The following is a 17,101-nucleotide window of genomic DNA, read 5'->3' on the forward strand; positions in this document are numbered from 1 at the left end:
ATTCCTGGGAAGAAGTCAAAATACCAGCATTAACAGGAGTTTGGAAGAAATTGATTCCAACTCTCATGGATGATTTTGAGGGGTTCAAGACTTCAGTAAAGGAAGTAACTGCAGATGTGGTGGAAATACAATGTTTGGGATTCCTGGGAAGAAGTCAAAATACCAGCATTAACAGGAGTTTGGAAGAAATTGATTCCAACTCTCATGGATGATTTTGAGGGGTTCAAGACTTCAGTAAAGGAAGTAACTGCAGATGTGGTGGAAATACCAGGAGAACTAGAATTAGAAGTGGAGCTTGAAGATGTGACTGAATTACTGAAATCTCAAGATATAACTTGAATGATGAATTGTTTCTTATAGATGAGCAAAGAAAGTGGTTTGTTCAAAGCAAAACTGAAGGAACAAAGTAGCCCCAGAATCACAGACTCCGAGAATGAACTAATAGTTACCAAAGAGGAGGGGCTGGGGAGGGTGGGCAGGGAGGGAGAAAGGGATTAAGGGGCACTATAATTTGCAATCACAATATAGGTAGGTCATGGGGAAGGGAAGACAGTACAGCACGGAGAAGACAAGGAATGACTATAGCATCTTACTATGCTGATAGACAGTGACTGCAATGGAGGAGGGGGGTGAGGATTTGATAATATGGATGAATGTTGAAACCACAGTGTTGTTCATGTGAAACCTTCCTAAGATTTTATATCAATGATACATTAACAAAAAATATATATATACTAAATTTAAAAAGTGGTTTGTTGAGGTGGAATCTACTGGTGAAGATGTGAAGGTTGAAACAACAAAGGATTTAGAACATTACGTAAACTTATTTAGTTGATAAAGTAGTGGCAGGTTTTGAGAGGATTGACTCCAATTTTGAAAGAAGTTCTACTGAGGGTGAAATGCTATCAAAAAACGTGGCCTTTGAAAGAGAAACCATTCATGAAAGAGTCAATCAATGCAGCAAACTTCACTGTTGTCTAATTTTAAGAAATTGCCATCAGTCAGTGTCCATCAATAGGTGAATGGATAAAGAGGTGGTACATATACATGAAGGAATATTACTCATCCATTAAAAAAATGAAATCTTGCTGTTTGTGACAACATGGATAGACTGAGTGAGTATTATGCTAAGTGACATGAGTCAGGGAAAGACAAATGCCTTATGATTTCATTTATATGTGGAATCTAAAAAGACAAATGAATAAATAAATAAATAAATTGTTCAACCAGAAATTGACTCATAAATACAGAAAACTAGTGGTTGCCAGAGGGAAGAGGTAGGGGATAGGCAAGATAGATGAAGGGGATTAAGAGGTATAAACTTTCAGTTATAAAATAAGTCACAGGATGAAAGGTACAGAATGGGGAATTCAGTCAATAATATTGTAGTAACTTTCTAGTTGTTGGAACTATTTTATGTCCTGATTGTGGTCGTGATTATACCAGTATATACATTTGGTAGACTTCATCAAACTATAGATTAAATTGGGTATATTATATTGGGTGTAAATTATACTTTTAATAAATATGACTAGAACTAAAAAATACTTCAAAATTGTGTATAAAAGTAACTTGGTGTGGTGGCAGATGGTCACCACATTCATCATTGTGAGTATTTTGTAATATGTATAAACACCAAATCACTGTTATACACCTAAAACTATTATGTCAACTCTATGTCAATTTTAAAAATAAATAAAAAACAGACAAAAAAAATTGCCACAGCCACCCCAACTTCATCACCCATCACCCTGATCTGTCAGTCACTATCAACATTGAGGCAAGACCTCCACCAGCAAAAAGATTACCACTCACTGAAAGTTCAGGTGATCGTTATGTTATTGCACACTTAGCAGACTGCAGTATAGTGTAAACATAACTTTTAAATGCATTGGGAAACCAGAAATTTCATTTACTTATTTTATTGCAATATTAATTTTATTGTGATAGTCTGAAACTAAACCCTAAATATCTCTAAGGTATGCCTGTGTGAATTAAAACCACAGGGAGTAACCACATTGGTTTTCTTGTGAAACCTTCATAAGAGTGTGTATCAGTGATGCCTTAATTGATTGATTGATTGATTGACTGATTAATAAAAAGAAACAAAACTACAGGGAGATACCACTTCACATCTACTAGGAAGGCTGCATATATTTTAAAGAGATAGACAATGACAAGTGTGAGCCTGTGAAAAAACTTTCTTATTCATTGCTGATGGGATGAAAAATTATACAACCATTTTAGAGAATGTGTCTGTGGTTTGTCTAATTTGTCTTGTGGTTTGGTGGTTTCTTCTAAAGTCAAGCATACATTTAGCATTTGCCCAGCATTCCAGGTATTACCTCAAGATCAGTGAAATGAAAAGTCCACAAAAAAAAAACTTGTGCAAGAATGATTATAGCATTTTTAGTCATTGTAACAAAACACTGGGAGGATAAAAACGATCCAACAAATGTCCATCAGTATAGTAACATTAAAAATATGTGGTGTATTCAATAAAATGGAATACTTTCCTAGTGTAGCAAAACGTACTGTTTACACATAACAATATGGGTGCATCTGGGAAACATCATGCTGAACAAAAGAAGACAGACATATGACCGTATGATTCTATTTACATGACATTCTAGACCAGGCAAAAGCAGTCTCTATCATGGAATTAGAACAGTGGTTGCCTGGAATGAGGAGGGCAGGGGCAGGGGCCATTGACTACAAACAAAGGTGCTGATGGAAACTTTCTAGTTGTTGTAACTATTTTATATCCTGATTGTGGTGGTGATTATACCAGTATATACATTTGGCAGACCTCATCAAACTACAGATTAAATTGGGTATATTATATGGGGTGTAAATTATACTTTTAATAAATATGACTAGAACTAAAAAATACTTCAAAATTATGTATAAAAATATTTTTTAAAACAAAAGGCAAAGAAAGTATTTAAAGAAAATTACATGTATGAGTGCCATTATGTTTTTTTAAAAAACATAGGAAATGCAAAAAAATGTAACAGTATCTATCTTACTGTTGATTTTGTGTCAAAGAAATTTTCTTTTCTAGATTATCTATGTCTTAAAAAGTTTGTATATATAAATGCTATGTGAATTTATGTGAGGGGCCTTAACAATGTAGATATAACGTCATTACAGAAGTACTTCTCAAACTGTAGCATATGTTAGTGGTCAATAAGAAAACATCTGAAATGTAAGTGAAAAAACTTTTTTTTGAGGGATACTTTTTAAGTGTTTTAAGAAAAGCTTAAAATTTTCTCTTCTTTCAGCCTCAAGGTATTGCAGCATGCTGATTGAGGAAGGAGGTTTGCAGCATTTATACAACATCAAAGAACATGATCAAACTGATCCCCATGTCCAGCAGATTGCTGTGGCCATTCTGGATAGCTTAGAAAAACACATTGTACGCCATGGGAGACCACCTCCCTGTAAAAAGCAGCCCCAGGCCAGACTAAATTGATGGCCATAGGTGAATGGATCATGAATCACATCTGTCCTTCCTGTGACAGGTTCATCTGGAACACCTTTCCCTCTGTGATATATTGGGGGTTTCTATGACAAGAGTCATACAGTCATTTTGGGATTGACAATGTACAGTACTGCCCATGTGAACAGTCTCTAATTTGTCTTATAATTTTTAACTTATGAGGCAAGAAGGGTCTTCCTTTACATTGCCTTTTAGGAAATTTTCCACATCTTTCAGTGTTTGAACTTACTTCTGCTTGAAATTCTACAGTTTTATGATAAAGTTTGCATGAATCCTTAGGCTAGACTTTTCTGATCTTAAAGTCCCTTCCAATCAACTTGCAGCTTCAGATAAGCTGTTAACCTGATTTCTGGCATTTCTTCAGTTGTAAATTTTATACTGCTTCTGTATTAAACACCTTTATTCTCTGTCTCTGTATCTTTTATAAGATATCCTTCTTGGTGTGGAAAGAGTGTCATCTGAGTTCTTTGTAAAAAAGCTACTCACTGGCTGGAGCCTGGATAGCTGGCAGAAAAATATATTAAAAACTATTAAGTATTAAAACTTAAAAGAAAAGGTTTTTAACTTGGGACAAGCTGTCCTTCTGGAGCCCACAGCTCCTGAGGCAGTGAGCAGTAGCTTATTATTCAAACTATTGCCTGGAAGCGTGGGCTGCTGCTTCCTACAGACTGCTGGTGACTCTTTGGAAATACTTCCCCAAGCATCACAGTGTAAAACATTACAGCATTCTCTGTTAAAGATTAACTGTCTAAATCTCTATATTTCATATTGTTGTGAAAATGTGAATTTTTAAAAAATTGTCTTGTTAAAACTAACCATTCTTTTCCCTCTATTTCAAAGTTATTTTGTTCAGTGGAATAGAGACTACACATGGTGTTATCTACTCAGTGAAAATACAATTGACAACAGTAAATTTTCCATGAGAAGTTAAATTTTCTTTTGCTATAAAATACATGTATCTTAATGTTTTCATGTTGGAAAAATGTGTCCTCATCTCACTGCCAAAAATGAATAAGAACTAGACTATTGTTAAAATATAAAGTGTCCAGTTAGAGTGCATCAAAGGAAATATTTTTTGATGGGTTAGTTTTTAGGCAGTTGTCTTTCCTTTAAGATACCTGTTACAGTGTAGTGAAGAATCAGTTACCATTATATCAACAATAGCAGTTGGGAGGCAGCAAGTTACCAAGAAAACTCCCATTTTAAATTTTAGTTTGTGAATAAGGTTAATCACAATCTCACATGAGTGCATTGTCTTCATAGATAGCCAAAATGTTTTCAATAGAGATTTTAAATGATATGTTTAAATTATGGTTATTATTCAGGAGCATTTGTATTTAGAAAGGAGTTGGCTTATTAATATGCTGATAACATTTTGACCTAACACATTTCACTATCACAACAATCATACTTGAATTGTTTGGTATTCCTTTGCAGGGATGAAAACTTAAACTATAAGATAATAGTTATTTAGAAACATTAAAGACCACATTAAATTGTGGGTTAATTCTGACCTAACTGGTTTAAGGAATTTTAGTAGGTACAAAATAAATTTTCACAGATTAGGTCTATTTCAGAGGAAACATTTAAAATAAAGCATTTTCAGAGGTAAACGTTTCTGTTTTCTGAATTTTAATGTCTATGGCAAAATGTAGAAAATAGGATGCCCTACAACAGCTTGGATGTTGCTGGCTATGTTGACCATTTCCAGGTCACCTAGCTTGTATAGTTAAGTGAAAGCCTATTTGAGAAGTTTGACTTCAGGTTTCTCTTCTATCCCATTCAAGGTAAAAGGTGCATGTTCCTTATAAGTTAATCCTAGGTTTTGTCTTTAAAAATTCTTTTTTGAAATGGCTAAAAATATACAAAAAATTGCCTCATTACTCAGAATAACTTGTTTTTAAATGAGGACTCAAAAATACTTAAAATTAAATTTAAGTTTACTACTTTGGGCCTTGATAATGACCCTATACTTCTGAGTCTTATAAGCAAAATAATCTGTCACATCCTGAATATATAAAAGCAGTAGTGCCTTTGTGATTGGGATGGTTCTTAAAATTGTGTATCTGATTAAGACAGAATTGACAGTAAGGTCTTGAATCTGGCTAAAATATAGTAGATGTATATATTAAAATTACAATGTATAGCTGGCCTGTCACTGCAGTTAGAATCTATTAGGCCTCCCTTTTGCGTTCATATACTAGAATGTAACAGTACTTGGTGCCTTCAAGGGTTACCTCTTCATTGGCTTAGAGATGCTGTTTCAAGCACAAGTTAGACTAGGGTTGAACCACTCATAACACAAATCATTGGTGTGCTCAGATACTGTAAAATACCACTACATCAGTCCATAATCAACATCAACGTTTAGATCTACTAAAAGAAATGGAATTACATTTTTTAGAGTAGGATGAAACTTGTTGATATAATTGAGTAAATAAGAACAGTCTGAAATAAAAGCAAAAATAATTAAGACACTTTCTCCATCAAGTAAGTTTTCTGGTGGTCTTCATACTCTAAAAAATCATTTTTTCTTTTTGTAGTTGAAACATAAATCGAGTATTAAGGAATTAGTTTATCCTTTGGTGAAGGACTTGGTGGCTACTGATCTTAGTAGAGGATTTTTAAAATCATATCAGACCCACCGTTCCTAGAATTGACTTTAAATATTGCTACTCCTTACCCCCAGACAGAAATGCCATTTAGTGTCACTAGTCAACTTAAGTGAGTTACCCAGTGTGGAGGCAAATCGCCATAAGACTGCTATGGGAACTTAATTTCATATCTTTTATTTGCAAACCTCCAAAGAATCAACAATTCACATTTAAATACATCAATCCTATCTTTTCAGCCTAGAAAGTTGCTGTTACTAATGGGGCCTTTTGAATTAGTCCCTTTCCTCCCTAGTCACTTTCATTTGGCTGTATTTTTAAATTATGCTGTGTCAGGATAGCATTGAGCCATCTTGTAGCCCTTCAGAATACATTTTAATGAAAACATGTGCTACATTAGGGTAGATTGGGACTAATGTGCTATGGTTTAGGTGTGACCCCTCCAAACGCATGACCACCCCCAGCCAAACAATGTGAAGCAGTACTCAAGGTTGAGAAGAGGTCGTGAGTAGCAGAGAAAACAAACTTAACTATTTTGTGTATGTTAAACCCTCCCCCCTTTTGCCCTCTAATGGTATGTTTACATTATTTGGTTATTGTGCAACTTTTATCTTGGGATAAAGAGTATTAAACTGAAGGTGTAAGTTAAAGCAGTATCTTACTGTCCCCTAATGTGGGCAGTTAATCTGTATGTTACTTATTTGGGGACTATTATACAGCTAGTAGTTTTCTAAAACAGCTTATGAAGATGTTTGAAAACATGGTTTTCCTTTCAAATCTACTTTAGCAGTTTCAAGGGAGTGTGTAGATATTGGATGTTTAATCTTTACTATTTGCTTTTTATTGACATATTTTTAATTTTTAGTGTTAACTCATGAACTGTTTATTTTAGGAATAATGCACATCCAGCTTTCATGCAGTGATGAGAATAGCATTATGATAGGAAAACTTGTTGAATGTACTTTAAGTGAGTAGTTACTTTATCTTTTAAAGTATTTCATAGATTTTTGCATGACACGGTACGTACCTAATTATGTGTTCTTTGGTTTCCAAATCTTAGCCTAAGACACACTCTATGGTAACTGACTGATAGCCTAAGAAAGAGCTTTCTCTTCCTGTTTCTCCCCTCCCCCAGTTTTTTGGGATAAGTTAGGGGAAAATCAGTGCTGTCTCTTCCTCAATTCTCAGGATGAAGCAAAGCTCTTTTGGACAGCACAACCTAACTTTATAGCTGCACAGAATTGCTATTAAGAATTATTTAGAAAATCCAAATTTATCAAAATTATTTGATGAGAAAGAAAGAAATCTACTTCATTAATAGTATGTGCTTAATTTTTTATTTACTTTTGGGAAAACTGTTCAAATTCAGTTCTTTGAGCTTATTTTAATCAGCTTAGAAGCAAGAATATACTTAGAGAATGAAAGCTGAGACACACTTTCATAAAAGCAGGAAATTCTTGAGAGCATTTTTTCCCCTTTAAAAATGGGAGGGTGTTATGTCAGGATTTATACTTTAAGATAATCTGCAAGAATTAAAATTGTAAACCCCTGACTTTTGTAGAATTCCCACTGTTAAATTCTCAGTGACTGGTGAGTGTGAGAAAAGTGATGTTTTGCTTGAATTCTAATGGAAGAGTTTTACTCCTTTCAAAGAATATGAAAAATTTGTTGGAAAGCATAATGTGTATATATTTCAAAGGCTTGCAGTTATCTGGACTGAGGACACTCTTCTCTTTGTGGCCAGATGAACAGGAGTGTTCTGTACATGAATCATGCTATATTTTAAATCAGGACATCACTTAGGTATTAATGTGTGTACAGATTTTTGTTGGGGGAGTTTTTTTTTTGCCTAAATAAATGTCATAAATTTTATATAAAGTGTCTTGTCTATTTTTATTCTAGACATTTGCTTTAAAATTTAATACTAATGCAAGATTCAGATTCTTTAGTTAACCACTTTTAATAATTGCTTTCTGAAAAAGACCAATGGTTTTACTGCAGAAGTTTCTAGTGCTAGAACTCCATTTATTTAATTAAATGCTTACACTAAGTACTGTTTAAGTGTTGGAACTTAAATATTTAAATCCCTCAGGGAACTTAACAGTCTTGTGGAGAAGAATATTGAATAAGCAGATAAATATTATTTAACATTGTATTACAGTTCAGTCCACCATGTTTGTTACAGAGGCATGGAGACCACACCCTAATCCAAACGGGGCACCCGTTAGCTCAAGAAAACTTTCTAGAGAACATAATATTTGATTTGACATTCATTCACATAACAACTGAGATAATTAACTGATGTATATTAAGTTCATTTAGGAAGGGAGATTACCAAAAAAATTAAAAGCGTGTAAGAACTGTGGCTAGGAAGAATCCTTAGTGAATCCAGTTTCAGAAACCATTTTATAGTTGAAGTAGCTAAGGCAAAATGAGCTTACCCAAGTCATATAACAAGTCAGGGACAGGCTACACTACTCTTGTTTCCAAACTTCAATCCATTGGGTCCCCTCTCCCTACCATATTGTTGCATAATAGCATGAGATTTCTTAGATCGTAGGCATTATGTGATTTAGCATCAAATGAATGGCACAGACAAGGATGTGCACCTATAGAGAAGTGGATTATCCTTGAGGATGGTGTTACAGGGTCTCATTAGTGTTTAGATGCTATAGAATTGTTAATGAATGGTCACTACAAATGCTTCTGCTTCACTAATATATAAACATGAGATTAGATGGGCTAGGGTAATAGGATTTTTAGAAGTTTTACTGTAATTTTTATAATTATTTTCCTTAACCTTTCATTGTCCAAAATTCACTCAAAAATAACATGGTACTACTTTGGGCCATACATAATGTGGAAGATAAATAGCTTTGACTAATATTTAATCAAACAAGTTGAGCTGTGTTTTCTATAGCCAACACTTCAAAGACAAAATTAAAAGCCTTTCTTCATTCGTTTCCCCTCACCCTTTCTCACAGTTTTTATTGTGTAGATTAACCCAGTCTCTTAACTAAATTCTTCCTTTCCTCCTCATTACCCTTCTCCTATTCCTCATTTTTAGTCATCATCATAAGAGTCCAATCAACTGACCTAACTGCATAACTCCTCAAATTGAGAGGAGGAAAGGAAAGGCAGAAAGCAAGAACACTCACATTAATCATTTTGTCTCTTATAATGTAAGATACTAATGCAGTCTCAAAATTCAGCTTTCACACAGGCTCCAGCAAATGAAAAAGCGAGTCATAGAGTGGGAATACCCACAATGAGCTCTCAGCTTCCAGAAGTCAGTCTTTCAGAGCAGGTTTGGGGAAATGGCACCAATGGCCAGAGGTTGCACAAGAATGGCCTATTCCCATGCATTAATTAGGACAGCTATTTCAAAAATCACCTTGCAATGACTCAGTCAAGGACCATTTCTTAATGAGTGTCTCTCCTAGACTGGGATGTGAATAAAAAGCTAAAAACAAAAAAACCTTAGCTCTCCTGCCACTTTACATCATACACATTATAAAAGGAATTGTCAATCACATTTTTAGAATGTGATTGTTGTATTTGAATTTGGAGATAAGTAGTTAACAAGCACATTTTTTTAACCTAATTCTTGGTCGTCAAATCAGTCTTAAAGCCTTCAAAACCACAAATATGAATAATGAGCCAAGTATACTGTTGAATCTAACCCCCAACCATCTTGTAAGGAAAAATAATTATCCTCTATTTTAGAGATGAGGGGAAGCCTAATGAGGTCTGATGGTTTACCTCGAATCTCACAGATAGGTAGAGTAACTTGTATATTAAACCTAGACTCTTGACATGACTGTCCCCATTCTTTGTAGAGCCTTTGCTGCTTTGTAGTCTCAGTAGTGATGTCTTTGAGTGTGAAGACAAAGGTATAATCAAAAGCCCTCTGAAACTAGTTCATGAAGTAAATCATATTATTGTTTGTGGATACTAGCAGTGGATTTACAATCTTCCCCTTTAAAGATCTATGGAAACAGATCAACTATAGTTTAGGATTTAGGGTCAAACAATTAGCACTGTGTGCTAAGTACTATTGAAAGGGGTCTATAATTTCAAATACCACTATTATTCAATAGTTTCCAATGGTTGAGTTGGAATTGCAATATAACCAGAGGAATATCAAGGCAAGCACTATACTAAGCCTTTTTTATGTATATTTTCTCAGCTAAGCCTCAGGACAAGCTTGCAAAGAAGATAATTATTCCATTTTGTGGATAAGTAAATTGTGTGGTATTAAATAACTTTGCCAAGGGCACAAGCCATTAAGTATCAGAGTCACACTTAAGACTCAGGTGTGTCCAGCTTTGAAATCTATACTTTTAATCACTATGCTATTAAGGGGAAAATCCAATTTAACCATTAAGGCCGATCTCAAATCCAGTTTAAACCTTTCCTGTTTAGGGATGCTGACATTTTGTTTTCCTTTGTGGTTCAGTTCCTTTCTTTATTTCCTAGGCAGTTCTTTTCCATAATAAAGATTTTTCTGCTGATCACTGCAATGGGAGAAATAAACCAAAGCTAGCAGACATAGATATGGGTAAATCACAAATCTTGATAGCTAGTCTTTGTCTTTTTGATGCATAGAAAGAGACAAGACTTGCTCAAAGTCACAAAGCATCACATGACCCTTTCCCTTAGAAAACATCCTTTTTGAGAAAAAAACAAAACATGGGGTATTAATCTCTGGGTTTTTTTAATTCTGCAAGTTTTGTTTATCTATCTGTCTGTCTGTCTGTCATCATCTATCTAATTCTCCCAAAGAGGAAACTGAAATTCATAGGTTAAGTTTGATATCAAAGCTCATGATCTTTCTCCTTCATGGCAACAAAGTTTAAGATAAATTTTAGAAAGTTCTTAAGGAAATGACCATGATTTAAAGAAATCTTGATTGTGGTTTTCTAATTTCATTTCAGAAGGTTTTTTTCTTTCTTTAACTTCTTTATATTTCTCTATATCTGCACTATTCATCCCTCCCTTACCAATTCACAGTTGGCAGGAAGAGGGTGGGGTGTATCAGTGAAGACTTTCTAGAGGAAGTGACATCAAAGTGAGACCTGAAGAATGAATAGGAATTAGTAGTAGAGGGAAGTACCATAAATAAGGGAGGGATGGATAGTGCAGACACAGAGAAATATAAAAAGATTGGAGATTAGTTTGGTAACAGATGAATTAGGAGCATGGACTAAATCCTCAGAAATTGCTAAATTGAAGTGGAAAACTAGATAGAGCATAGACAAAGAGGAGATTAGGGAAATCAGGGGCAGTAGAACAGGTTATCACAAAACTTGCCACTCCATAAATAAATAACAACCTTTCCTCTGATTTCAGAGAGAAACTTCCCTCTTAACTACAATTCAATTTTTTTCCAGGTAGCCATTTCATTTTTTCAACAAATACTATTGACCACCTTCTATAGATTAGGCACTGTTTTAGGCCTGGGGATACAACAAACAAAGTCCTTGCCCTCATGTGGCTTACACTTTTTCTTAGTGGGAGGAGGCAGAAGATAAATTAAATATATAGCATGACAAATAGTGTGAAGTATGAAAGCAGAACAAAAGGGAACAAGAGGTATGGGGCTGGTATGGTGATGGAGGTGAAGATTGCCATTTAATGTGTCATATCCAGAGAAGTCTCTATTGGTGATGGTAACATGAGCAAAAATTTGGAGGTACAAAGCCATCAATGAGGATAGCTGAGTCCAGTAGGGCTGGTGTGAAATAAGCAAAAGAGAGAATGGCAGAAAATGAGGTTAGAGAAGGGGCATGGAGAGAACAGATTATGTAGAACAAATTATGTAGAACCATCCTTAAGAATGTATTTATTCTGCATAAGATGGGAAGCTATTGGAGGGTTTGGGGCAGAAGGGTGACATCATTGTTTAAAATAATCACTCTAGCTGCTATGTCAAGAATAGCTTTTAATTCTATTAAAAGGTAGAAGCAGAGAAACCAGATAGGAGAATGTTGTAAAAATCCAACTGGGTAATGACAAGGGTTTGGACCAGGGTAGCAGTGATGGCAGAGGTCTATGGATATAATTTGAAGATACAGCCAACAGTATTTCCTAGCAGATAGGATATGAGAGAGAACAATAAATGAGAAACAAAGTGATTTTCAAGGGTTTTATCAAAGCAACTGAAAGGAAGAATTTGCCACAGGCTTAAATGGGGAAAATTGGAGGGAAAAGCAGAAGATATCAAAAGTTTACTTTTGGACACATGAAGGCTCTTTAGATAAGCAAGTGGATATGTTGAATGGACAGTTGGATATAAATCTGAAGTTGCAAGTGAGTTATCGGTCACATAAAATAGGGATATCTCAGCATATAGATTGTTTTTAAAGTTATGAAACTAGATAAAATCACCACCACAAGTAAGAGAATTCATAGAGAATATACAATTTTGAGTCCTGGGGGTATACAAAGATGTAGCTCTGAGTCCTGGGGGTACACAAAGAAGACAGCTAATGAGGTAGAGAAGAGTTAGAAGAAAGAGGAGAAAAGGGGAGGAGGAGGAGAAGATGTGTCTTGGAAGCCAAACGAAGAGAGAATTTTAGGTATGAAGAAATCACTTGGGTCGAATGCTGCTAAACAAATATGATGAGGAATGAGAAATGACCATTAAATGTAACAACTTGGAAGTTGACAGTAAAGCTTAGAGGAGTGACAGGTGAAAAAAAAAAGGAAAATTGGAGACAGGAAGGCATGCCATATTTTGTAGTTTTGATGTAAAGGGTACAAGAGATATGGGGCAATATATTGTCAAAAGTTAAGAAATAATGGAAGTAATGGAATGAAGCTCAGGGGTATATTGTTATAAAGCAGCTTATAAAGTGAGAAAGCAGTGACTGTTTATTCTTCACAGTGATTGGTTACAGTAATAGAATTCTCTTAAATGATAGGGGATTGGTCAGTGGTTACCTCATTATTAACCTTGGGAGAAGTTTAAGTTTTCCTTACGATTTCCGGCGGCATAAGCAAGAGATGATTCAGGTCAAGTTAGCCTTACAAAATAAGCTAAATTAAGCTTTGTTCGTATGACTAAACTGGTTTGGTCTGCTTAGATTATTTTCAAGTCAGGTTTCCATTTGTTTTTATTTTAACAACCTGAATAGAGATATTAGGTCAGAAGAAATATATTGTTTTTGTCTTTAATTATGGGAAAAGTATCAGTTTGTTTATACGCTGGTGGCAGTGATCCAAGAAAGAGGGAAAAAATGATAATTCAGGACAAAGAAACGATGCTGCTGGATGATGTCTTTGAATAAGCAAGAGGGGACTGGATCTAGGGCACAAGCCCAGTCAGTCGTTGGTCTTAGGTAAGAGTAAAAATAGTTCATAATGTTAGGAAAGAGTATAAAACCTAAATGTGATTTATTCCCACTAGGATGTTTAAACATTTTAACAGTAAGGTATTAACAAAGGGCCACGTGGTAGAAGCTGCTCGGGCTGAGAGTGGCGGTGGGGGAATTGATAAGGGCCTAGCGATACCTGTTTGAGTTTTTTTAACCTACCAGTAACAATAAGCCAAATGTAAAGGAAAGATATAACGGGCTTAGGTGACTTCCGGGAAAGACTGTGAACCCTGTAGTACTCAGCCAATGAGGAACCAGAGGAGGGACTCGCGCACTAGGAGATAAATTATTGGCGCCAAACTCCCCAAGTGTTCCTGCCCACCAGACACCCGATCGTGCAAGACCGTCATTTAAGCCTCGCTCCGCTGTTCACTTTGTCTCCGTGTCCACTTACTGAATTTGGTCCAGTGAGTGTTTCTCACAATAATTATAGGAGCTAAGGCAAAGACAGAGAGCCTGCACAGGTGGGTGGGTGGTGAGATGGGGGGAGTTTGGGATGTTCTTTTTTGATTGCTTTTCTTTTTTTTTTCTGTGAAAGAGGAAGCTGAGGGCATGGTTGGGGCAGGGGGAGGTGTTGGAAGTTTGAGGATAGCAAAGTTATGACAGTCTACTAAAAAAAAAAAAAAAAAGAGTATCTATTGGACTTGAGTTAGAAAAGTTAATTTTGACTCCCAGGTTTTTCAGTCATCAGGAGGGTAAAATTTAACTCGGTTCATTCAATCTCTTAGGTGTTCAGTTTCTCGAGGTAAAATGGAGATACTTATTGCCCAGTTTTGTTTTTTTTCCCCTTCTTCCCGTAGGATGATTAAAGGAATAAATGTGAAAGGAGGGCAGTTTGCAAAGTTATTTGTACTTGAAAAATAACATTAACATTTGAATACACTTATCAAAGACCGGCTATAAATCAAGCATTGTCTTGTGCTCAACATACATTATTTAATCTTTACATTAACCCTTGTGAGATAACGTCTTCTCCTTCCATTTTACTGATGGGGATGCGAACTTCACAGAAATTAAGAATCTTGCCCAAAGTTCTCAAATTAGTAATGACTGAGCAGGCATTCCAATCCAGAATTCAAATCCAAGGCTCCTACTCTTAAGAACTATCCTTTTCCAAGACAAATTTTCTCTCAAATTAGGTAAAGTGTACTAATTTACTACTCGCTCAGGGTTTCTTTGTTGGTGCAGGTTATAAGGGTCTTCCTGTGACTTCTAGGTCACAAGAAAGTGGAGTAATTTGTGTACATATGCAGCCATAAGTGGTTTTGATATTTGATTCAACCAATGCCAAGAGCTCAAACAGGGAGGGCTGATATGAGGTGCTGTTGGCAGATTTTTAGGGCGAGTGGTCGAAGAGGCAGGAGGGTGGTCTCTGCGGCGCTGGGACCGCGGAGGACGGTTGGGCCCCGGTGGGACGGAGCAGTGGTCGGCGGGGCGGGCGGTGGGGAGGCCTGTCCTGGGGGCAGGGTCTGCGGTAGGTCGGCGCCCGCGGGCGTGTGAGCGTCGCCACGCTGGGTCTTTCAAAAGCCTTGCGGCGGGGACCGAGCGGCGCGTGCGCGCCCCACGGAGCCGGCGCTCCTCAGCTACCCCCGGGTGCGGTGGACGCCACCTCTTGAGGGATCCGGGTCTTGCTCGGCGCCTGCTCTCCCCTCGACAGCCCGCTCGGAAAGTCGTCATGGTTCACTTCTTGCACCCCGGCCTCTCGCCCCGGGCCATCGTGCCTCCCGACCCTCAGAAGGATGCCCTGGGGTGCTCCGTGGTGCAGGTGAGCAGCGGGGCGGGGACGCGGCCGTCGGCGGGCGCCGGGTTCCCCGCAGGCGCAGCGAGTCGTCGGGGACCGTGCGGAGGCACTTGGTTGGTTTGGCAGATGCGAGGGTTAAGTCCGAAGAGGCTGAGCCGCCGCCACGCTCCCGGCGTCGCGGGAAAGTGCGTGCTGACGGGCAGTTTTCAGCCCGGGCGTCCCAGCCCCAGGGCCGAGCGCGCTGACCTTGTGTAGCTGCGTGGAGGCGCGGCGAGAGCGGGTTCCGCCCTCCGCGTGACCTTGGGCGAGTCCCCGCCTCAGGTCTCCGACTCTCACCTGTGCCTGCCGAGGGCCGCGGCTGATTTGCAGTGTGTTGCAAGATTAGACGAAAGCTCTGGGCATGGCGCTAGGCTTGACCGGCTGTGGACAGTTCGCTTATTATTGGCGTCTGGGACCCAAATGCCCTAAACCTCGACTGTATCCCCACGTGCGTGGTGGACGTCGCACTTCTTAGAGGCTTGGGTCCCAGGCGGTAGACGGAAGACTCCTGAGCCTAGCTGGGAGAGCTGGACCCCCAAAGAAGGAAATTCCTTTAGTACCACGCGCTCGTTCCCCCCTTCTGCCGTCCCCTCTCCCAATGCTCATTAAGCTAAACTGAGCCAAGTGCAAACCAAAAGAGTATTTGGCGCCTTGTGAGTTAGGTATCGTTTTTCTTAAGTAATCCAGTAATCTCTTGTCTTTGGTAGGCTTTGATAGTCTGCATTTTAGTGGTTTGTAAGGAAGTTGAGAACCTTGAAAGATGATTTGCTCATGAACTTGACACCCGGTGTTCGAATGTCAGACCTACACATTCGACAGTGCCCCAAGGGGCACTCTCCTAGAACTCAGAATCCGGTGAAGGCTCAACCTAAAATTAGTACGGAAGGAAAGAAATATTTTGATCGAGGTTGCACTTGACATACTAACACCGTATTGGAAGGCTTTTATGCCCTGCAAAGATCTATCCTATGTACTTCTGTACTCTTCTGGACTCAATTTTAAAGGCTGCTCTATAATTTCATAAGTTGGCTTGTAGCTAATGGAAAGCTGATGTTAGAGGAGTGATTGGAAGGACACAGCCACCTCAAGGCAACCTTAGAACTGGGGAAATAATTTGCAGTGGGTTGAATTGTGTACTGCACCAAACGTGTCCAACCTAACCCCTGGAACCCGTGAATTTGACCTTATTTGGAGATAGGGTCTTTGCAAACATAATTAAAGTGAGGATCTTGATGAGATCAACTGGATTTGGGGTCCACCCTATCTTATATGGACCCTAAGTCCAGTGACTGGTGGTAATCTTTATAAGAGAAGGGAGATCTGTCACAAAGAGACACAGGGAAGAAGGCCCTGTGAAGAAGGAGGCAGAGATTATAGAGTTATGCTGCCACAGTCAAGAAAAGCCATGAGCCACCAGAAGCTGATAAAGTAAGAATTTTTCCCTCGAGCCTTCAGAAGGAGAATGGCCCTGTTCACGTTTTGATTTTTGGACTGTCTTCCAGAACTGTGAGAGAATAGGTTTCTGTTGTTTTTAGCCACCATTTGTGTGGTAATTTATTTTAACAACATTAGAAAACTAATAACATGTTCTAAAGTCACCCTCCTTCCTCTGAGAATTGCACGTTAGAACAAAACTGATAACCTGAGGGGAAGGGAACCTATTCATAGGATCCACACAGGTCACCTCCAGGAGCAGAGAGCTGGGTAGAGAAGGCTATGGGTGGGAGGTAGGTGGCGAATGGAAGGTACTGACACAGGTAGAACCAGTAGGATTTGCTAATGTACTGGACTGGATATGTGTGTTTGTGGGGTGTGATTAAGGACGAAG

The 17,101-nt window shown here is 38.0% G+C and overlaps 2 protein-coding genes across 5 annotated transcripts in view; both read left to right on the forward strand.

Moving 5' to 3' along the window:
- The window catches only part of ZYG11B (zyg-11 family member B, cell cycle regulator), a 117,703-nt gene extending 112,692 nt beyond the window's left edge, over window positions 1–5,011 (forward strand). For 3 of the 4 annotated variants that reach the window (XM_036892876.2, XM_036892877.2, XM_036892878.2), the window contains one exon: window positions 3,285–5,011. In XM_036892876.2, the coding sequence (XP_036748771.1) occupies window positions 3,285–3,475 (191 nt within the window). In that variant the 3' untranslated portion in view covers window positions 3,476–5,011. The remainder of the gene's footprint in view (window positions 1–3,284) is intronic. The other variant, XR_005026316.2, reaches the window with a different exon arrangement.
- Window positions 5,012–15,089: 10,078 nt separating this feature from the next.
- Window positions 15,090–17,101, forward strand: part of ZYG11A (zyg-11 family member A, cell cycle regulator) — a 58,542-nt gene continuing 56,530 nt past the window's right edge. Inside the window, 1 exon segment of the mRNA XM_057499455.1 lies at window positions 15,090–15,258. Within this exon segment, the coding sequence (XP_057355438.1) occupies window positions 15,169–15,258 (90 nt within the window). The 5' untranslated portion in view covers window positions 15,090–15,168.

The sequence above is a fragment of the Manis pentadactyla genome, chromosome 4 (assembly GCF_030020395.1).
Source record: "Manis pentadactyla isolate mManPen7 chromosome 4, mManPen7.hap1, whole genome shotgun sequence".
Lineage (NCBI taxonomy): Eukaryota > Metazoa > Chordata > Mammalia > Pholidota > Manidae > Manis > Manis pentadactyla.